The sequence below is a fragment of the Myotis daubentonii genome, chromosome 4 (assembly GCF_963259705.1).
Source record: "Myotis daubentonii chromosome 4, mMyoDau2.1, whole genome shotgun sequence".
In the NCBI taxonomy this organism is placed as follows: Eukaryota; Metazoa; Chordata; class Mammalia; order Chiroptera; family Vespertilionidae; genus Myotis; species Myotis daubentonii.
The window spans coordinates 78,247,825-78,270,210 of record NC_081843.1 but is presented as its reverse complement, the minus strand read 5'-3'; the positions used below and the strand labels follow the sequence as shown (position 1 = coordinate 78,270,210).

General features: G+C 39.4%; 1 protein-coding gene across 6 annotated transcripts in view; it reads left to right on the top strand.

The window, feature by feature from the left end:
• Positions 1-22,386, top strand: part of FCHO2 (FCH and mu domain containing endocytic adaptor 2) — a 117,705-nt gene that overhangs the window by 54,957 nt on the left and 40,362 nt on the right. For 5 of the 6 annotated variants that reach the window (XM_059694349.1, XM_059694353.1, XM_059694348.1 and 2 more), the window contains 3 exons: positions 9,328-9,372; positions 11,157-11,229; positions 17,820-17,844. In XM_059694349.1, coding sequence (XP_059550332.1) covers positions 9,328-9,372; positions 11,157-11,229; positions 17,820-17,844 — 143 coding nt within the window. The remainder of the gene's footprint in view (positions 1-9,327; positions 9,373-11,156; positions 11,230-17,819; positions 17,845-22,386) is intronic. The other variant, XM_059694350.1, reaches the window with a different exon arrangement.

Below are 22,386 nucleotides of genomic sequence, written 5' to 3'. Positions count from 1 at the left end.
TCAGCCTGGCCTGTGCCCTCTCCACAGTCTGGGACCCCTCGAGAGATAACGACCTGCTGGCTTAGGCCCGCTCCCGGGTGGCAGAGGGCAGGCCCAATCCCTAGGTGCAGCCACTGGTCAGGCTCAGAGCAGGGCCAACTGGGGAGTTGGGGCGCCGCCCCCTGTCATGCACAGAGCAGGGCGGATCGGGAGGTTGCGATGCCACCCTCAGTCACGCTCAGGGTAGGGCCGATTTGGGGGTTGGGGCACCGCCCCCTGTCACACTCAAGGCAGGGTCGATGGGGAGGTTGCGGCGCCACCCCCTGTCACGCACAGTGCAGGGCCCATTGGGGGGTTGGGGCTCCATACCCTGTCATGCACAGAGCAGGGCCAATCGGGGGTTGGGGCGCTGCCTCCTGTCACGCACAGAGCAGGGCCCATCAGGGGGGTTGGGGCTCCGTACCCTGTCACGCACAGAGCAGGGCCCATCAGGGGGTTGGGGAGCTCCCCCTGTCACGTACAGAGCAGGGCAGATCAGGGGCTTGGGGCTCCGCCCTCTATCATCCACAGAGCAGGGCCAATCGGGGTTGAGGCGCCGCCACTCTCACACTCAGGGCAGGGCTGATCAGGGGATTGGGGCGCCGCACTCTGTCACACACAGAGCCGCAGAGCGATCAGGGGGTTGGGGAGCTCCCCCCTATCAGGCACAGAGCAGGGCTGATCAGGGGGTTGGGGCGCCTTCCCCGGTCACGAACAGAGAAGGGCCAATAGGGAGGTTGTGGCCCCGCCCCCTGTCACACACAGAGCCGCAGGGTGATCAGGGGGTTTGGGCGCTGCCCCCTGTCACACTGATCCCGGTGCTGGGAGGCATATTACCCTTTTACTATATAGGATAGAGGCCTGGTGCACGGGTGGGTGCCGGCTGGTTTGCCCTGATCCAGGGTGTCCTGGATCAGGGTGGGGTTCCCCACTGGGGTGCCTGGCCAGCCTGGGTGAGGGGATGATGGCTGTTTGCAGCAGGTCACACACCCTTCAGGGTGGGGGTCCCCACTGGGGTGCCTGGCCAGTCTGGGTGAGGGGCTGAGGGCTGTTTTCAGGCTGGGGATGACTGAAGCTCCCAACCACTCCTTTTTTTCTTTTTTTTTTTCTTTTTTATTCTGGGCCAGCTTTAGCTTTGAGGCTTGGCTCCAGCTCTTAGGCCTCCGCTTCTGAAATCAGGTTTCTGGCCTTTGTTTACAATGTTGCGATCCTGCTGGCTGAAGCCGGCGGACTAAAGGAGGTTTCTGGGGTTTTGTTTAGCCTCTATATTTGTTCCATAGTTGCTTAGAGTGCAGCTCAGGCCTGCAGTGGCAGGCGTGGAACGTTGGAGTCCTCCGTCACTGAAGCAAGCAAGCCTCATGTTAGTTTCAAGCTGCCTGGCTGCCGACCGCCATCTTGGCTGGCAGTTAATTTGCATATCTCACTGATTAGCCAATGGGAAGGGTAGCGGTCGTATGCCAATTACCATGTTTCTCTTTTATGAGATAGGATGCTAAGATTCTGTTTGGAGAACTAGATGAAAATTTGGAAGGTTTCACAGCGACTAAAATTCCATGGTTAAAATTCTGTTTCTCTGATTTAAGAACAGGGTTCTTAAGTTTGCCTCATCACCGGTTCTCAAGCCTTGGGTACACATGAGAATCATTTATAGAAATATCTTCCCTTTTCATTTCTCTTTTTAAAAAAAGTGCACTTCTGGTCAGTGTGTTCAGTGGTTAGAGCATTGGCCCCATGCACTGAAGGGTCTGGGGTTGATTTCCTGTCAAGGACACATAACTGGGTGGTGGGTTTGCTCCCTACCCCAATCTGGGCACCTTTAAGTGTGTCTCTCTAGCATATCTCTGTCTCTGTCTGTCTCTGTCTCTGTCTCTCTCTCTCTTTCTCCCCCTCCCTTTCCCTCCTCCCGTCCCACCTTCTCTTCCACTCTCTCTGAAAAGCAATGGAAAAAATATCCTCATGTGAGGATTAACAACAACAAAATAAGTACAGACATACAGACAGTGCACTATCCCAGAAATACTGATTTCATTGGTCTAGGATGGGCCTTGGTACCACTATATTTTTTAATTTCTCATCTGCTTGTAATGTGCAGCCATTGTTGAGAACCTGGAGCATTACATCATTGGATGCTTGTTATAAATGTAGAATCTCAAACCCTATCCCAGTCCTACTGCATCAGAATCTGCATTTTAATAAGATTCGCCGGCAGTTTGTATTCACAATAAAATTGGAGAAGCACTCTCTAGATGTACTGAATATCTGGCAATGGACCGAGGGGTTCGCTAGATCTGTAAATTTCAAAGTGTGATCCCAGGGCCATGGGAATTTGTTAAAAATGCATATTCCCAAGCACCAACCTAGACCTTCCAAGTAGGACACTGTGAGGGTGGAGCCCAGCAGTTTGTGGTTGAACAAGACCTCTTGTTGATTCTGGTTCAGGAAGCATTGTACTAGAAGTTGGGATTTAGAACAATTGGATTGAGGGAATTTTTTAACAAGCCCTTTATTAAAGTAAATATTCTAGAAATGAAGTGGCATTTTGATGTAACTTGTAAATGACTTGGCAGGCAAGAAAAGAAAAAGAATGTGTGTACTATTAGGTATGTGTTGAGAGAAAGAGAAAGCAAATATGGCAAAAGGTATTATTGTTAGCCCTCATATCATTTTTATAAATGATATGACTTAGGTTCCGAAAGAGAAGGTAACTAGTCTAAGGTAATCAACCAGTAAAACCAGAACTTGAGCCTCCATGCCCTTTCCATAACACCACAAGCTGGAGTTTGACGCCCCTTTTCATGTTAGCTTGCCTGGTTGACCATCCCAGGCATGTAGGAATGTGGCTGTGTTGAGTTGCACAGACCCAGGAGCAAGCCTGAGACCATGACATTGACTCTCATTATGAGTCACAGGTATCTTTCTCTCCTCCCTCTTTCCCTACCCCCTTCACTATCATTCTTTTTGTTAGATTTTGGGGTCTGTGCATGTTTGTTTTGGCTTCTAATTAGAACCAAGTGTTTTGTGGTTTTTGTTGGGGATATGCAGGAACATGCTTGATTTGAGTAATCCAGATTTACTATTTGAGTTTTGAGGCTAGTTTTTAATTAGACAAAGTTGTAAACTTGCCCTGTTGGTGACCTGAGATTTAGAAATGATACCAAAACAATGGGAACTATTAAATATTTCACCATTTTTTATACTTTCCATCATTCCACAGAATATCTGTCATGATTAAAGATTACTGTTAAATAAATTGTCTTTTTTTTCCTCTAGCATTTCTTAAAAGTTTTGATACAAATTAGATTGAGATGAATTTTTTTTATAAGAAATTTTTTTTTAAAAAAATTTATTTTATTGTTTAAGGTATTACAAATAGTAGTACATATGTCTCCCCCTTTGTTTTCCCCATTGACCTCCCCCAGCCTCCCCTACCCCCCGGCACTTGCCCTCAACCCCCCCACCCCCCTGTGTCTGCACGTCTGTTGGTTGTGCTTATATGCATGCATACAAGTCCTTTGGTTGATCTCTTACCCGCCCTGCCAACCCTCCTCTACCTTCCCACTGTAGTTTGACAGTCTGTTGGATGCTTCTTTACCTCTATTTTTTTTAATAGTTTTTATTTCTTGAAGTATTACAAAGAGTATTAGATATGTCTCCTTCCCCCCCCCCCCTTTGACATTCCCCCGGCCCCTACCCCCTAGTGTCTTGTGTCCATTGGTTATTCTTACATGCATGCATATAAGTCAGGCATTTCCTCTTGTGCCTCTGGCACAGCCTGGATGGGAATGTAAATTGAGTAGGGCGGGGTCTCAGGGAGTCGCCAGGGCGGGGCAAATAGCAAAGGCGGAGTCTCCGTGCTCCTCGCCTCTCTAGGACATCCGGACTTGGCCTCCCCCAGTGTCAGCCGGGGAGCAGCTGCGGGCCAGAGCCTCCCTGGCTTTCCGACCGCTGCAAGACTGTGCCGCCTCTCCCCGTGGCGCCTGGGGCCTCAGAGAACCGCCCTGAGCAATCCGATTGAAAAAAAACCACGCATCCAATTGCAGCCCGCCTGGCGTGGGACTGTGTACCTCTGTTTTTGGCGCCTCTGTAGCTCGTACTCAGTCTCACTGGGCTTCCTTCTCTCCTTCCAGTTGTAGAACTTCCACTGGGCCAACTTCCCCATGGTTCTGAATGGTGGTTGTTTGTCTTATAGTTGGTAGTTTCAGTGATGTTGTGGGAGGCAGCAGTACAGGTCTACTCCCTATGCCGCCATCTTGGTTCTACCTCTGTCTATTTTTGTTCAGCAGTTTGTAATATTCTTTGGTGGTTAACTTTTTTTATAGCAGTAATTTATTTTTACCTGGTTATTAAAGCATCATATGTAAGAATTGTTTTGCTTTCGATAGTTGACTTTTTGGAGGTCTGCCTTTAATTTCTTCTGCCTTTAATTGATCTCATGATAGCATTTTTAGATAATGTGTAAAGAGCATCAGGAGACAGCCAAAATGGTCTTATTTACTTTTATGCAAACTAAATTGCCCTTGTGACCTAGCATAAAATCTAGGTGCTAAGAGAAGTTACTTATTTTGACAACAGAATTAATTGAGCCTAAAAGTTGAAATTCCAGTTGTAGCAAACTATTCTTTCTGGCTCTCAGTCTGGCTGTGGTACTGTCAAGAAGAGTAACTTGTTTATGATTAAATAGCGGAATGATGGGCAGTGGACAGCATTTGAGGGAGGTGCTGAATAAACCTTCTACTTCTGAAACAGTTAAGAAGTGACAAGCTGCAAGGGGAGTCAGAGCGTGTGCATTGATATCCAGCTGAGGTGTCAACTGGCACTTGAGCCAGGCATGCAAAGCTTTGCCATGTGAAACAGCATGTGGAGCATACGCAATTTGAAAAGAAAATCTTTTTCATGCATGATTTAATGTATTTTTTAAAGAAGGGTATATTTAGTTTTATTAGACCACAAACTGTGTTAGTATTCTGATCTTTTATAGAAAAGCTTATGTATACATGGTACTCAGCTTAAAATTTTTAATACGTATTTTACAATTTGAGAGGATTTGACATCTTATATTTTAAAAATGTCATTTTGAATGATTTATTGGACATTTTCATATTTCAAATGAATTTTAAGGACTGTTTAGAAAAGATAAAGAGACGAGCCATCAAGATATATCTGGTATAGGAAAAGATTTTGTGAAAAAATATATAGAATTTTGTTTAAAGGGATTAATTTTTATAGAGTTAAGGCATGTTTTTACTATTTTCACAACTATAAAGCTATCCGAAAATCTTTTTTTTAAAATCTTTATTGTTGAAAATATTACATATGTTCACTTTTTTCTCCCATTAACCTCTTCTAGCCAATCCCTACTTCCCACCCCAGGCCTTCACCAACCCCTTCATTCCCCTATATCTGTGTCCATGGGTTATGCATGTATGCATACAAATTCTTTGGTTAATCTCTTTCCATCCACCCATCTTTTTCTGCCTTCCCTGAGATTCGACAGTCTGTTCCATGCTTCTATGTCTCTGGATCTACTTTGCTCATTAGATTCCATATATGAGTGAGATCATATGATACTTATCTTTCTCTGACTGGCTTATTTCATTTAGCATAATACTCTCCAGGTCCCTCCATGCTGTCTCAAAGGGTAAGAGATCCTTCTTTTTTTACTGCTGTGTAGTATTCCATGGTATAAATGTGTACTACAGCTTTTTTATCCACTCATCTACTGATGGGCACTTGGGCTGTTTCCAGATCTTAGCTATTGTTAAATTGCACTGCTATGAACATAGGGGTGCATACATTCTTTCTGATTGGTGTTTTGGATTTCTTAGGCTATATTCCCAGGTGATTTACTGGATCAAATGGCAGTTCCATATTTAATTTTCTGAGGAAACTCCATACTGTTTTTCATGAAAATCTTAAAAGAACATCCTATATAATAAAAGCCTAATATGCTAAGTGTCCAGTTGTCCGTTCAACCAATCAAAGCATAATATGCTAATGATATGATTTGGCTCTCAACCGCTTGCTATGATGTGCGCTGACCACCAGGGAGCAGACAGACCAGTCGACCAATCTCTATGACATGCACTGACCACCAGGGGGCAGATGCTCCGACCTGTACGTTAGCATGCTGCTGGGGTTCGGCCTATCAGGACAGAGGGAGATGGGCCAGACATGTCCTGGGGCCCTCCCATGGTCCCTCCCCAGCTAGCCAACTGCCCGCATCCCTCCCCAGCCCCGATCGTGCACCCATGAGGTCCATCAGCCTGGCCTTTGCCCTCCTGCAATCCGAGACCCCTCAGGGGATGTCGAAGAGCCAGTTTTGGCCTGATCCTGCAGGCCAGGCCGAGGGATCCCACTGGTGCACAAATTCGTGCACCGGACCTCTAGTATACTGTATTTGCTAAGGTGATATTGTAAAAGTCTTTCTAGACATATTTTTATATACTTGAAAATAATGCAATTTGTTTGGCATTTATGTTTTGTTTTTCTCTAGTGTAAGCCAGTAGCCTAAGTATTAGAAATTCTATAAATGGTTATTGGGCACAAATTATATGCTGTGTTACTGTGTAGGAGAATTTTTGAGTAACCACATTTCTGGTTCTTTTTTTGTAAACTCAGATTTATTTGACAGGTGGTTATATTCTCTCAAGTTTTATTAGTGAGTGATAAAGCTCATAATACATAATATAGCTGTTGGTAATTTAGGAGAGTTTTTTGTTTTTATTTTTTTTAATATATTTTTACTGATTTCAGAGAGGAAAGAAGAGGGAGAGAGAAAGAAACATCAGTGATGAGAGAGAATCATTGATCTGCTGCCTCCTGAACGCCCCACACTGGGATCGAGCCCACAACTGGGGCATGTGCCCTGACTGGGAATCAAACCCGACCTCAATGCTCAACCAGTGAGCCATTCTGGCCAGGCTCTTTTTTTTTTTTTTTTTTTTTTAATAAAATCCTTACCGGAGGACATGCTGGGGGCGGGGGGGGGGGGGGGTAGCGTGGGGGAAGGAGACATTAATGTGAGAGAGATACATCTACCAGTTTCCTTCTATGCCTACGTGCCCTGACCAGGAATCAAATTGGCAACCTTCAGGTGCATGGAAAAATGCTCCAACCAACTGAACTACTCCAGCTGGGCAGATTTCTCATTCTTTATAATATTTACACCAAGTACAAAGTTGCTAATTATCAGATACACACACCAAAATTCTTTACATTTATTGATCTTCCAGTTCTTATCTCTTTATCAATCATTAACATAGGCCTTGAAAGGAATCTAAGAGCAAGCTCATTACCCTTTCATTTAATGAAATCTTAGCTTTACATAGAGTGGATTTTTAATTCTTAAATTTTTAACTGGGCCATTTTCTTTGACTTAAGTTTATATCATAAGATACCCTAGTAAGGAAGGTATTACTAATTAATTCATTAGGACCTTGTTTACCAGCTCACTTTTATGACTTTTATTCTGCTTATCACTAAATGTTAATCTGTTCTATTTGTATAGAGATGAACTGAAGAAGTAAACCTTAGATTGGGAGACATTTTAGCCAATATTTTTAGATGCTCCTAGTTGTAGAGCAATGTTTCTTTCATAATGGAATGATCAATGAGAACTCTGATTATGAATTTGCACACAGTTAAGCTTAATGTCTCAGAAGAAATAGTAGTGAAATCCTCTATTATCTAATCTTCAAACTCTATTTTTAAATATATTGTTATAACGGAACCAATTACCATTAATGAATTAAAAATTATTTCACAACAATGCTGGACTTGTATAAATGTATGTATTGTAAAACAGGGCTAAAATGATAATTTAATGGAAGATAATTTTTTAGTCTGATATTTAGCTTTGGGGATAGTTCGATAGAAGAGTAATTCATGCTTTTGCTACTTTCTCTACTAAAATAATTTGGTATTTTTACATACATGAAATACACCATATTCTATGGCATTTAAGGCTAGTCTCAGCAGGCCTGTCATTTCAGGGCTATTTTAGTTGTTTTCTGATTTCTATTTTATCATCTCCTTTTCTACAATCTATCACTCATGCAACTACTAAATTAATTTTTCTATAAACCTCTTTGCAGGGGTGTGTGTGTATGTTTGTGTGTGTGTGTTTGTGTGTGTGTCGTCTTACATGAAAACTCTTCCCATTGCTTGCAAATTGCAGTTTAAATTCCTTAACCTGCTATGCAGCTAAAGTAATGATTTTGAACCTCTTTCATCTCATGGTACATAAACTACTAACATTCTGTGACACAACAAAGATATATTTTTGCTGATCTGACAAAAAATAGGTATAACTGATTAATTCACACCAGACTGCACTAGCAGGGTCACATTCTATTGTTTTAATTGAACAATCTGAGGGAAAAGAGGTCAGGTTTTGCATTTAAAAAAAATCCCTGTGGCACACCAGTGTGCCTCTTACATATAGCACACCAGTTGGAAATAGCTGAGTTAGATCTGGGTTGTAATTCCAAGCATTACCACTTAGCTAGTATATAATTAATTAATTAGTTCAGTAAATATAGAAAACCTTTTATTTGCCTTTTACAGTGGTGCATGAGACAGACAAGGTCCCAAGCTTACATTCTAGTAGTATTTTATTTACTATCTTGGCCTCCTGTCCTTCCCATGAACACAACCGAGGATTCAGCAGCTCCCTCTTACTATGTTTTCTCTCAACTACACTGCAAGCTCCTTAAAAGCAGAAACTGCATGTTAGATCTCTGTGTCTCCAGTTCTGTGAGATCATATATAAAGGGCTTTCAGTAAATTGTCATCATCATAGTAAACTAGTCAACTATTTTCACTGTTAAGATTACTTGATTTTTAAAATCATTACTGATATTAACACAGATAACACTGGAACACACATTTCAGAACATTTAAAAAGATACAGTTGGCCCTTGAACAATGTGGGGGTTATGGGTGCTGACCTTCATGCAGCCGCAGTTCTGTATATAACTTGACTACCCAAAAACTTAAGTGGTCTCTTGGTATCCATGGGCGGATTGGTTCCCCTACCCCCACAAATACCAAAATCCACAGATGCTCAAGTCCCCTATATAAAATGGCGTAGATCAGTGCATGCAGCCGGCCCTCAGCATCTGCGAACTCCTGTGGATCAAAAACAATACAGGTATTTATTTAAAAAAATCTGCATATAAGTGTCCCTGCATCGTTTAAACCCATGTTGTTTAAGGGCCAACTTTTATTGTAATGGGATTTGATCTGATTGTTTTCTACTAGCTTTTTCTAGCAGTTGTTTATATATATGCATATACATATATTTTTTAGGCCTTATTGAATTTGAAGAATGTGACCCTGCTAGTGCAGTTGAAGGTAAGTTGACTAGTTGTAATGTGTGATAACTAGCTAATCTGTTTATTGAACAAATAAAGAGGGGCTGCTATCCATTGCTAGAGCTTGTTTATGTAATGATGTAAAAAATCTTAATGTGGTTTGAAGGTTTGCAGAAACTAATTTTTACTTAATAAATAAACAGGTTAGTCAAAAAGATTAGTGATTAGAATATATATTTTAAAAGATTAAATATAACATGCATTTTCTTCAAATATACACTGAGATTGTTTTCTCCATTGACACCCATTTTTAAACATTCTGTTGTCATAAATATGAAACTCATGTATAGTGCTTGTTCTATAGTAGGTAATATTTCAGTAATTAATGAGGTTATGCATTAATGTTAATATTAGTATCATTCAGAATGAGTAACGATTTGACTTGAGAGTCTACATATACTCTATTTAAATGGATCTTTTTCATTTTATGAAACCCAAGAGATGCCTGCTATTCTTGTCATGTTTTAGAAATCTTACTTTGTCAGCAAACTTCTATTTTTTCTAAGTCCTGTGTAAGAATTTGGAGAAATGGTTTGCTGTCATGTGTAAGTTTACTATTGAATCCGTCAGGAGCTCTGGGGCCTAGACTTCATATGGTTACTAGCTGTTTGTGAGCAGGAATGATTTAAATTCTCTGTGCTTCAGCTTGCTTTATTGTAAAATGTAGGTAGTAAATATTACTCTGTGAGAATAAAACTGTAGTTGGTTTAAAAAATATAACATGATAAAGGTATGCCGTGGTCGGCAAACTGCGGCTCGCGAGCCACATGCGACTCTTTGCCCCCTTGAGTGTGGCTCTTCCACAAAATACCACATGTGGGCGCGCACGTACAGTGCGATTGAAACTTCGTGGCCCTTGCGCAGAGGTCGGTATTTTGTGGAAGAGCTGGTATTTTGTGGACGAGCCACACTCAAGGGGCCAAAGGACCGCATGTGGCTCGCAAGCCGCAGTTTGCCGACCACTGGAGGGAGTTTGTTTTGCTTGAATGCAAGTACATTATTCTAAGACACCTGAATTCTAATCCTGGTTATAGTGTTTACTTAGTCATATAACACTGACTTAAAAAAACAAGAACAAATAATACCCTGGAGTTTCTTCACCTATAAGATGAGAAGTTAGCTTAGGTGTGCTCAAGTTCTCAAAGAGGAAGCAGCTAAGCTTTAAGTGCTGAACTCCATCAACAATTTAATAGCACGACTGACCTTTAAAAATTAATTGGTCATGTAAGAAGAGGAGGAAGAACTGCCAGATTAGTCCAAACAAAAATATTTGTTTCTCATTTATGGTAAGGTCCACTCATAATATTGTTTATATTAGAGATAACATATGGATGCCATATTATAAGCTTTCCATGTTATACTATTAATGGATATGTTGAGTCATCCTTTTACTTAAAATAACACATTTATATTTTCTGACCTTCTATTTCCTTATATTTATAATAAAATCTAATATAGCAAATAATGTACTGAATTGGGGAATACTTAGAGAAGAAAAGAGAATTTCATTGATCAAGTGAATCTTCTAAAACCTTTTGGTGAATAATAGGCTATGTTATGTTAATATAAGTCTAAAGAGAATATAACTGATTTCAGTATTAGGGTTTGGCAATAGATATATTCATTTCTATCATCCAAATTTAGTATCGGCAGTTATGAGCAAATTATGTGTCTAGATACAAGATGCATTCATAAATTTAATATATCAGGAACAGTTAATGTTTCTGTAACAATACACATTTTTTAATACACATTTATTTTAAGGTATAAAACCAAGGAAAAGAAAGACTTTTGGCTTGCCAGGAATAATTAAAAAGGAAAAGGATGCAGAGTCTGTGTAAGTATAATAAATATTGTCAGAATACTTTCTTTTATTAGAAATAATTAAGACCTTTTTTGAATTTGAAAAGTAATTCTCTTGTAAATAGCTTAAATTATATATGGCTAAGCAGCGGTTCTCAACCTGCGGGTCACGAACAATGAAAATACATCTTGCATATCAGATATTTACATTACGATTCATAACAGTAGCAAAATTACAGTTACGAAGTAGCAATGACCACAACATGAGGAACTGTATTAAAGGGTCGCGGCATTAGGAAGGTTGAGAACCACTGACGGGTGAAAAATACTAACTTCTAAATGTATCTGCCAGCTCCTCTGGTTTTACTTAAAAGTATTCACTTTTCTTGTTTTAAAATTTAAGATGAAAACTTTAGTGTCTTATAATTGAAACTTTAAAACTACTCGTATATTATAAAATTAAGTGCATTTTTAGTTATTTTTTTAAAATATATTTTAAATGCATATTTTTAAAAAATTAAAAATGCAGAGCAAACTACAAAATCTTCTAAGTCTTGATGTGCAAGAAAAACCTATAGTCAACAAATTGATGAAAATCCTTCTAGACAATTCTAAGCATGTGAGGGACATAGCAATTATGTACAGGTGCTACTCGACTTACAATGGGGTTATACCCTGATAAATCTGTCATAACTAAAAATATCGTTAGTTGAAAATGCTTGTAATACTCCTATCAAACATCATAGCTTAGCCTTAAAGATGCTACCTTAAACATGCTCAGAACACAGTATCTGAAAAACACAGCAACACAGCACAGATGGACCCTGACTTAACAGTGGTTTAACTTAATGATTTTTCAATTTTACAATGATGTGAAAGCAATATGAATTCAGTAGAAATTGTACTTCATGATTATGAGGTTAAACAATTGATACTCTACAGTGTACAATGTTTTTGCGTCCCATCATATCTGTAAAACTCCCATCTGTGTCTCCTGTTTCTGGTGAAAAGAGGAAGGCAAATATTCTTGAGATGAAACTCAAGACAGTTGCACAGCTGTAAGCTAATGTAAATATTCTGAGCACATTTAAAGTAGGCTAGGCTAAGTAGACTATGATGTTTGGTCGGCTATTGCATTTAAAAGCATTTTCATCTTACAGTGGGTTTATCAGGGCATAACCTAATTGTGAATCAAATAGCATCTCTGCCCTCTTAGGGTATCGGTCTATCATTAAGTCGAACCATTGTATGTAGGGACCATCTGTATGCATAAATGGAAAATGTTAAATGTTGGAGAAAGAAACGCTAACATGTTTCAAACATTTAGACCAGTCATCATTTTTAGATCGAGATGGAGTATAAATTCAAGTTACCTTTCTTAAAAATAAGAAATTAGTATGCAAAGAATATATAACTTAGCATGTAAGAAATTCATCTAGGTCCTGGCCAATGTGGCTCAGTTGGTTGGACCATCATCCCATGCACTAAAGGGTTGCGGGTTCAATTCCTGGTCAGGGCACATAACCAGATTGTAGGTATGATCCCTTGTCTGGATGTGTATAGGAGGCAGCCGATTGATGTTTCTCTCTCTCTCTCTCTCTCTCTCTCTCTCTCTCTCTCTCTCTCTCTCTCTCTTCCCCCCTCCTTCTCTTCCTCCCCCTCCCCCCTCCCTCCCTCCGTCCCTCCTTCTCTCCCTCTCTCTAAAATCAATATAAAAGTATATCCTTAGGTGAGGATTAAAAAAAAAAAAGAATTTCAACTAGTATTAGCTAAGTGAAGTTTCTACCTTGACTGCACATTTGAACTACCTGGGAAATTTAAATAATCTATGCCTCACCCCATCTCAGACCAATTTAACCAGATTCATGGTCAGGAGGCCCCAGCATAGTCTTTGTTTTGTTTTGTTTTGTTTTAAGCAGCCTATGTAATTGCTTATATATACCTGGGGTTGAGAATCAATGAGTTTTGATTAGCCAGAGACAAAGTGGAACAGGAGAAATCCTTCTTTCTGTAATTACTCAACCCAGATTGAAAGACTCTAATTAAAAGTCTTAAGTGTTTTGTTGACCCAGTGACATTGGCTGAAAATTTGTTTAAAATTCTTACTTCTCTAGCATAATCAGAACTCTGTTTCATCCTCTCTTCTAAGTGGTATTTGGTTGACAAATTAAGACAATTACAAAGTAATTTATATCTATAGATGACATTTGTCATCTCTCCTGCAAATGTCTATTTTGAGCATTTATGAAAGGGGTATTTTGCTAAGGGGATGGAATCTAATCTCTTTTTATAACATCGGAAATACATTTTGAAGTCTAAACAATTAATTTGTAAGTAAATTTTTAATGCAGCCAGTTCATCTGTTAGTGACTATATTATAAAAAGTAATGGCCATAGCCCTGGCTGGTTTGACTCAGTGATTGGTCTGAAGTGTTGCGAGTTCCATTCTGGTCAAGGGCCAAGAAGTAACAAACAAAAATAATGGCCATAAATTAAATATTTTTATAATGTATGCTTTTCACAGCAGTTCATTCAGGGAGCTTACAATATTTGTTTTTATATATTTATTTATTTTTAATTACTAGAGGCCCAGTGTACAAAATTTGTGCACTGCAGGGGGGGGTGGTTGTCCCTCAGCCCAGCCTGTGCCCTCTCCAATCTGGGATCCCTCAAGGGATGTCCAACTGCCTGTTTAGGCCCTCTCACAATCCAGGACTGCTGGCTCCCAACCGTTCGCCTGCCTGCCTACCTGATTGACCCTAACTGCTTCTGCCTGCCAGCCTGATCACCCCCCTAACTGCTCCCCTGCCAGCCTGATCAACACCTAACTGTTCCCCTGCTGGCCCGGTCACCCCTAACTACCTTCCCCTGCCGGCCCAGTCGCCCCCAACTGCCCTCCCCTGCAGGTCTGGTCCCCCCAACTACCCTTCCCTGCTGGCCATCTTGTGGTGGCCATCTTATGGCCACATGGCGGACAGCCATCTTTGACCACATGGGGGCAGCCATCTTGTGTATTGGAGTGATGGTCAATTTGCATACTGGTTGTGACTAATTAGCATATAAAGGCTAATTAGCATATCCCTCTCTTGTGTTGGAGGGTCAATTTGCATACTGGTCATGACTAGTTAGCATATCTGGTGGTGACTAATTAGCATATCTGATCGTGACTAGCATACCCAGTCATGACTAATTAGCATATCTAGGCTAATTAGCATATCCCTCTCTTATTATATAGGATTATTCGTTTTTAATACTCACCTGAGAAAATTTTCCTTTTCTCTTTTTGTGTGTTTTTCTTTCTTTCTTTTTTTAATATATTTTATTGATTTTTTTACAGAGAGAAAGGGAGAGGGATAGAGAGTTAGAAACATCGATGAGAGAGAAACATCAATCAGCTGCCTCCTGCACACTCCCTACTGGGGATGTGCCCACAACCAAGGTACATGCCCTTGACCAGAATCGAACCTGGGACCCTTGAGTCCACAGGCTGACGCTCTATCCACTGAGCGAAACCGGTTAGGGTGAAACCTGGGCCAAGGAAATTTTTCCATTGTTTTTAGGTAAAGTGGAAGGGAGGTAGGGGGAGAGAGAGGAGTGAGGGAGAGAAATATCTATGTGAGAGAGACACACATAGATTGGTTGTCTCCTGATCATGTACCTACTGGGCCCGGGATCAAGCCTGAGATCGAGTTACATGCCTTTAACTGGGAAGAGAACCCACCACCCTTTGGTGCGCAGGCCAACGCTTTAACCATTGAGCAAAACCAGCCAGGGCTATATCTATGTTTTTAAATAATTTTTCATGATGAGTAATTTCTCAGTATGATCAATAGGCCATTTGGATATTGTAATATTTTTACCAATGAGAATGCTAGAGCAGAAAATTATCCTTAAACCGTTGTACCATGATTGCCTTCTTTCAACACTTCATGGCAGAAAAAATGTTAGAATTCACTTTGCTTAAAATACCCAAGGTTCTTGGCAGAATTATTCTCATAGGCTCAGGCTTTTGAAATGCCAGCGGTTGTGGAAGAGGGTCCTGCCTAGAGTATGCTCTTCCTGGGGCTTCATCTGCAGGTCACATAGAGCCCGCTGTGAAGGCAAGCAAATGAGTGTTGTGACATAAACACCGCAGAGTTCTGCTTAAAGCCAGAGAACAAACTGTTTGGAAGTTGTACCCTTGCTTTTATATTTAAACTGTACTTTTTAAAAAAAGTAGAAAGTAGAAATGTTCTAACATCTTAATTGATTTGATTCTGTAGAGATTGAATTTATTATTACAGTGCCTTTTCTGGTGGAACATTTCCTCAGAGTATACTTAGGTTTCCTCATTTACCAATAATAAGGAAGCTCTTTTTAAAAATTTGCGATTTTAAGTGAATATAAAGACATGAGATTTGTATTTACCCTGTCCCTTTGGTGCTTCAGTTTGGATTAAGAGCTGTGTAGTCATTCCACACTGTTTTCATTTATTCAGTATATTCCATTATATCTTCCTGTAACAAAAATTTTTAATTTGTAGATTTTTCTGATTGTGCTTAGTCTTTGGTTAGATAGAGATTGCTTATCCTATATGTTAATTTAGTGCTTTTTATTGTTCATTTGGCTCTTAAGGTGTACTTAATGCCTATATTTTCAGTCTGTTAAAGTGGCACATCTTGATGTTATGTGCATTATCTGTCTCAAACCCAAGAATATGTAACTAATCCAAATGCCCTTTAAATATGCACTCTAATTTTTATTTATGAATTTTTAAAGAATGCATGCATAGAACTTTTTCTAATCTTATTCCTCATGGCTTCAGTGTCTTTAATTTTACATTATAGGTTAATTGAGAAGGTTGGTTTTTATGTTTAGTTTTATATTTAAAGTAATAGTTTTTGCTTATTTATATCCAAAGTCATGTTTGTTTATCAGTTAAATCATAAAATACCAGTTCTGAACTACATATTACGTTAGACTAGAACAGTGATGGTGAACCTTTTGAGCTCGGCGTGTCAGCATTTTGAAAAACCTTAACTTAACTCTGGTGCCATGTCACATATAGAAATTTTTTGATATTTGCAATCATAGTAAAACAAAGACATATATATTTTATATATTTTTTATTGATTTTTTTACAGAGAGGAAGGGAGAGGGATAGAGAGTTAGAAACATCGATCAGCTGCCTCCTGAACACCCCCTACTGGGTATGTGCCCGCAACCAAGGTACATGCCCTTGACCAGAATTGAACCTGGGACCCTTCAGTCCGCAGGCCGACGCTCTATCTACTGAGCCAAACTGGTTAGGGCAAAGACTTATATTTTTGATATTTATTTTATATATTTAAGTGCCATTTAACAAAGAAAAATCAACCAAAAATATGAGTTCACGTGTCACCTCTGACACGCGTGTCATAGGTTCGCCATCACTAGACTAGAAAGTTAATGAAGTCTAACCACTCACTTAACAAATTTGGAGAAAAGTCGTTTTGAAACCTTTTATATAGATTAACTTATAGAAAGTACTGCACTTGGAAATGTCAGCTTTGAAAGTATAGACTTTAAAAAAAAGTTTTAAAATTTTATTTTAAAATGTTTTGTTACCATTTTTCTTCTTCCCTCCTCCTCCTCCTCCTCCTCCTCCTCCTCCTCCTCCTCCTCCTCCCTCCTCTCTCCTCCTCCCTCCTCCTTCCTCCTCTTCTCCTTCCTCCTCCTTCCTCCTCTTCTTCTTCTCTCCCTCCTCCTCCCTTCCTTCCCTCCCCTTCTCCTCGCTTCCTCCCTCCCCTCCTCCTCCCCTCCTCCTCCCTTCCCTCCCTCCCTTCCTTTCTTCTTTCTTCTTCTTCTCCTCCTCCTCCTCCTCCTCCTCCTTCCTCCTTCCTCCTTCCTCCTCCTCCTTCCTCCTTCCTCCTCCTCCTTCCTCCTCCTCCTTCCTCCTTCCTCCTCCTTCCTCCTTCCTCCTCCTCTTTCCTCCTTCCTCCTCTTCTTCTCTCCCTCCTCCTCCCTTCCTTCCCTCCCCTTCTCCTCCCTTCCTCCCTCCCTTCCTCCTCCCCTCCTCCCTCCCCTCCTCCTCCCCTCCTCCTCCCTTCCCTCCCTCCCTTCTCCTCCTCCTCCTCCTCCTCCTCCTCCTCCTCCTCCTCCTCCTCCTTCCTCCTTCCTCCTCTTCTTCTTCTCTCCCTCCTCCTCCCTTCCCCCTCCCCTCCTCCTCCCTTCCCTCCCTCCCTCCCTCCCTCCCTCCTCCTTCTCCTCCTCCTCCTCCTCCTCCTCCTCCTCTCCCCCCGCCCCCCCCCTTTTTTTTTTTGCATTTTCTCTCCCTGAAGAATTAAATACTACTAGAAATCTTTGTAGGACTGACAGCTTCCTTGATATAATTCATGTGTATGTTCAAGGAAAAGAAGTACTTTTTAAAGTAGTTTTAAAAACACTTGTGTTGTTTTATTTTGTCATGGATTATGGGTACAGAAATGCCTTCTTTTGAATTTAAAAATCATTTTTAAAAATCTTCATGAAATAATTTCTCTAAGTATTTTTGTAGCGTTTAAATAAAAGTTATGCTTAAATACCAAGGTAGACACTTTTAATATTGCATTATTTTCAGATAGTTCTGATAGCTTAATGTTTCTAATACTTTGTTTGTTTTAATAGGGAATGCCCTGATGCAGATTCACTTGTAAGTAGATTTTTACTTTGATATAAACAACTTAAATGAGCTTTTTTTTTTTTTATTAGGAAATACCCAGCATATTTGGGTTGAGTTGTTTACAAATCTTTTCAAGAAAAATAATAATCATGTTATTGTAAATCCACTATTAAAATTACTTTACAGATGCATATTTGGCTTTATATTGCCAGATGCTTTCCTGTTAAATTGAAGGTGCTTCTAATTACCTTTAAAAAATGGTCATTTTACTTTTAAAATTGGAGTAGTAGCATAACATATTGCTTTTTGGGGGGAAGTATGTCAGATCTCAAATCTGCTTTATTTTTAAATATGGTGCTGTTATTAATTTATTCTTAGATCTCTTAAAAATAGTACTTTATCTGTTCATGTATTTAAGTTTTATTTAAGAGATTGATTTTAGAAAAAATAACCATGGTTCGTATTTTCCTGTGCTTTTTATTTTGTTGTTTTTTTTAAATTTGTTTTTCTTATATATTTCTTTATATGTAATTAAAGAAGATATCAGATGGAGCTCCCTGTGGTTACAGTGGAAGAGTAGACTTACCAAATAGTATATGTAGTATGTAAACAGACACATTTTTCGAATTGCTCTTTAAACACTGGTTATGTGAAATGTAGTAGAGCCAAGTTTTCTATCTCCTCTGCTTATTGTTTTTGCTTGCATAACTATTATTTCTTTTGGCCCCAAAACAGTTTGATCTGTTACAGCATAATGATATATCAAAATAAATAACTAGATATTTTGTGAAACACTGTGTTTTATATTAAGATAAAATTAGTATTTTGTTTCATATTTCAACTTTAAAATAAGAAAACTATCATTTGTTAATAAATTTATAGTGAAAATAATGAAATAGACTCCTAATGAGCTCTAGGAATCATTAGTGTTTTTAGAGTTATAACATTTACCTTACCACTTACTTACCTATTTTGATAACCTTGGTTTATTAATTAATGGAAAAGCCAGCAGATGTTTGACATTTACTTTTATTTTTTAAAAATATATTTATTGATTTTAGAGAGGAAGGAAGAGGGAGAGAGAGACAGAAACATCAATGATAAGAGAGAATCATTGATTGGCTGCCTCCTGCACGCCCCCTACTGGGGATCGAGCCCACAACCCAGGCATGTGCCCTTGACCTGAATCGAACCTGGGACCCTTCAGTCCGCAGGCCGACGCTCCATCCACTGACCAAACCGACTAGGGCTGACATTTACTTTTAGTACTCATACATTTTATTTCTGAATTAATTATGTATAGTATTTGTTTGATGATTGCAACATTGCATGAAATCCTTTAGTACTTAATGTTTTATTTTATATATATTCCCTTAAAACATTTTTAATTCTCTTAACTCATTGATTCTATTCTATAATGATCACTATGAACCAGTTTTGAACTTTAGTCAGTACTTACCTGGAATTAGAAAAGGACTTTTATTTATTTATTTACTTTAAATATATTTTATTGATTTTTCACAGAGAGGAAGGGAGAGAGATAGAGAGTTAGAAACATAGATGAGAGAGAAACATCGATCAGCTGCCTCCTGCACATCTCCCACTGGGGATGTGCCCGCAACCCAGGAACATGCCCTTGACCGGAATCGAACCTGGGACCTTTCAGTCCGCAGGCCGACGCATTATCCACTGAGCCAAACCGGTTTCGGTGAAAAGGACTTTTAAAGAGGACACAACATTATTATGCCATATAAGAAATGATTGATAAATTTGATTGTGTAGAAATAAAAAAACTTAAAAAATTAGAAAAAATACATCATAGGATTTGAATAACTAAAGATAAATTGACAGAATGTATTTGCAAGACATGTAACAAGGGGCTAATTACTTTCCATTGTAAAGTTAGTATACAAATCCATATAAAAGGTAGGCAAGCACCCAGTAGAAAAAGGGCATTAAATAAAAACAGGCAATTTTCATAAGACGAAATAAAAATGGTGAGTAAACATAAGAAATGTTCAAAATAGTAGCCTCATTCTGATGCAAATTAGAATGAAATTACTGTGTTCACTATCATGTTGGCCAAAATAGGAATGCATTGGTGGTATCTCCCCGAATAAGAAATACATGTTCTTTTGACCTTGCAATTCTACTGCTATGAATTTACTGTTATCACTATGTTGACAAACTTATATGTGATTACTCAAGATATGCATAAAAAGGATGTGAGGGCGATCTGGCTGCGACATCTGTCACCCCATTGATCGCCAGGGTTGATTCGACTGATCTGGCTGGCTAGGCGGGTGTCCCCCTCCTCCCTCACCGATCCATGTGAGTCCCTCCCGAAGCTGCGCGCTCGGTCGAAGAGGACGACCTTCCCCCCCCCCCCCCCCCCCCAGGAGAGGACCGGTCTTCGGTCAAGGGTATACGAGTAGCTGCGCTCCCCTGCTAGAACCTCCAAACAAGCTCTCAAGATATGCATAAAAAGAGGGGGATGTGCCCTAGCCAGTTTGGCTCAGTGGATAGAGTGTCGGCCTGGGGACTGAAGGGTCCCTGGTTCAATTCCAGTCAAGGGCGCACATGCCTGGGTTGCGGGTTTGATCCCCAGTAGGGGGTGTGCAAGAGGCAACCGGTTAATGATGTTTGATCATTGATGTTTCTATCTCTCTTTCCCTCTCCCTTCCTCTCTGAAATTAATAAAAAAAAATACATTTTAAAAAAAGAGGGGGAGAGATAGAGGTAGAGATAATTGTTTATATTAGAAAAAAGTGGAAACAAACACATCTGTCAAGATGGAACTGGTTAAATATATTATTAAACATTCACTTGATGAAGTAACATGTTATAGTTACCTTGCTCTGTGTCTGCTGACATGGAAAGAGCTTACTACATAAATAAAAGCAAGTATGAACTTTTAAGTAATTGCTGTTTTAAAAATATGTATGTGTGGGTACAGAAGTCCCTCCCATCCATGATTTTGCTTTCTGCGGTTTGAGTTATGCAGTCAGTTGCAGTCAGAAAATAATGGAAAAATCCAGAAATAAACAATTGATAAGTTTTCAATTGCGTGCCATTTGGAGTAGTGTGATGAAATCTCATGCTGTCCTGCTCCTTCCCACTTGAGATTTGAATCATCCCTTTGTCCAGCATATCTACATTGTACACGCTGTTCATCCTTTAGTCTTGGTTGTTATCAGTTTGTAGCTGTCTTGTTTATCAGTTTGACTGTCATAGTATCACTGTGCTTGTGTTCAAGTAATCCATGTTTTACTTAGTAATGCCACATTCACATAACTTTTATTGCAGTATATTTTTATAATTGTTATATCTTATTATTGTTAATCTCTTACTTTGCCTAATATATAAATTAAACTTTATCATAGTTGTGTATGTATAGGAAAAAATGTGTACATAGTATTTGGTATTATCTATGGTTTCAGGCACCCACTGGGGGTCTTGGGATGTACCCCCTAAGTTTATTTTGGGGGGGGGCTAGTGTATATGTGTTCTCTTTATAAAAGAGAATGAGTTACAAGACAACTTAATTGTGATTATCTTTGGTGAGAAGGGTTACAGTGGTGCTGAGCAGGGAAAGGAGGCTTTCTTTTTTGTTGTTTTCTATTACTTACAGCTAGTCTTACTAATAAGTAAAAATATTAGTAGGCTACCTTGGAAGGGAAATTGTTTATTTTCTTTTTGGTTTAATGTCTATATAATTTAAAAAAATTTTGAGGTCCTGTGTATTTTGAAAGTTTACCAAGTAAGTGTGACTTGCTTTTATTTTGGTTTTGTCCAATTCCCCCATTTCAGACAGAGATTGAGAAACATTCCATTGACTTGTGAGCTCTATCCAAATATATATAAATGCATTTTAAAAAATTTTTTTTTTTATTGATTTTTAGAGTGAGAGGAAAGGAGAGAGGTAGAGAGATAGAAACATCGATGAGAGATCCTACATGCCCCATTGGGGATTGACTCCACAACCCCGGGCATGTGCCTTGACCAGGAATTGAACCGGTGACCTCTTGGTTCATGTGTTGACACTCTACCACTGAGGCACACCGGCCAGGCCCAATATATATTTTTAAATCATTACCACTATCAACAATCCACCAAAACTACCTTTAAGATTAGTGAGGGAAATAAACTGCTCTTTTCTTCTTCATACTGCTTTTGACTTAGTGCTTTGCCTAAGCATTGTTGGGCCCTAATAGAGAAATTACGGTTGAACCGACCAAGGTGCAGACAAGGAAAGTGTTAGGTTGTTGTTTTTTTGTAATGTATTAGGGTGCAAAAACATAGAGGTTTTAAATGTACAACTCAAAAAAAAAAATCACCTGCAAATCCCAGATAGAAGAACCTCTGGGAAATTAAAATATCTGGTATGTTTTTAGAGTACTTGGGATTAGGAATAAAGTATTTTGGGAAAAATATTTATTTTGTTTTCTAATGAATCTACTTTTGGCCACGTTTATTTTTAAAGTATTTTTAACTGTTATTTGCATATTAGCAAGCAATATGTAGAAATAAATAAAGTGCTCTATTTTTAGGGTCATAACTACATCACTGGTC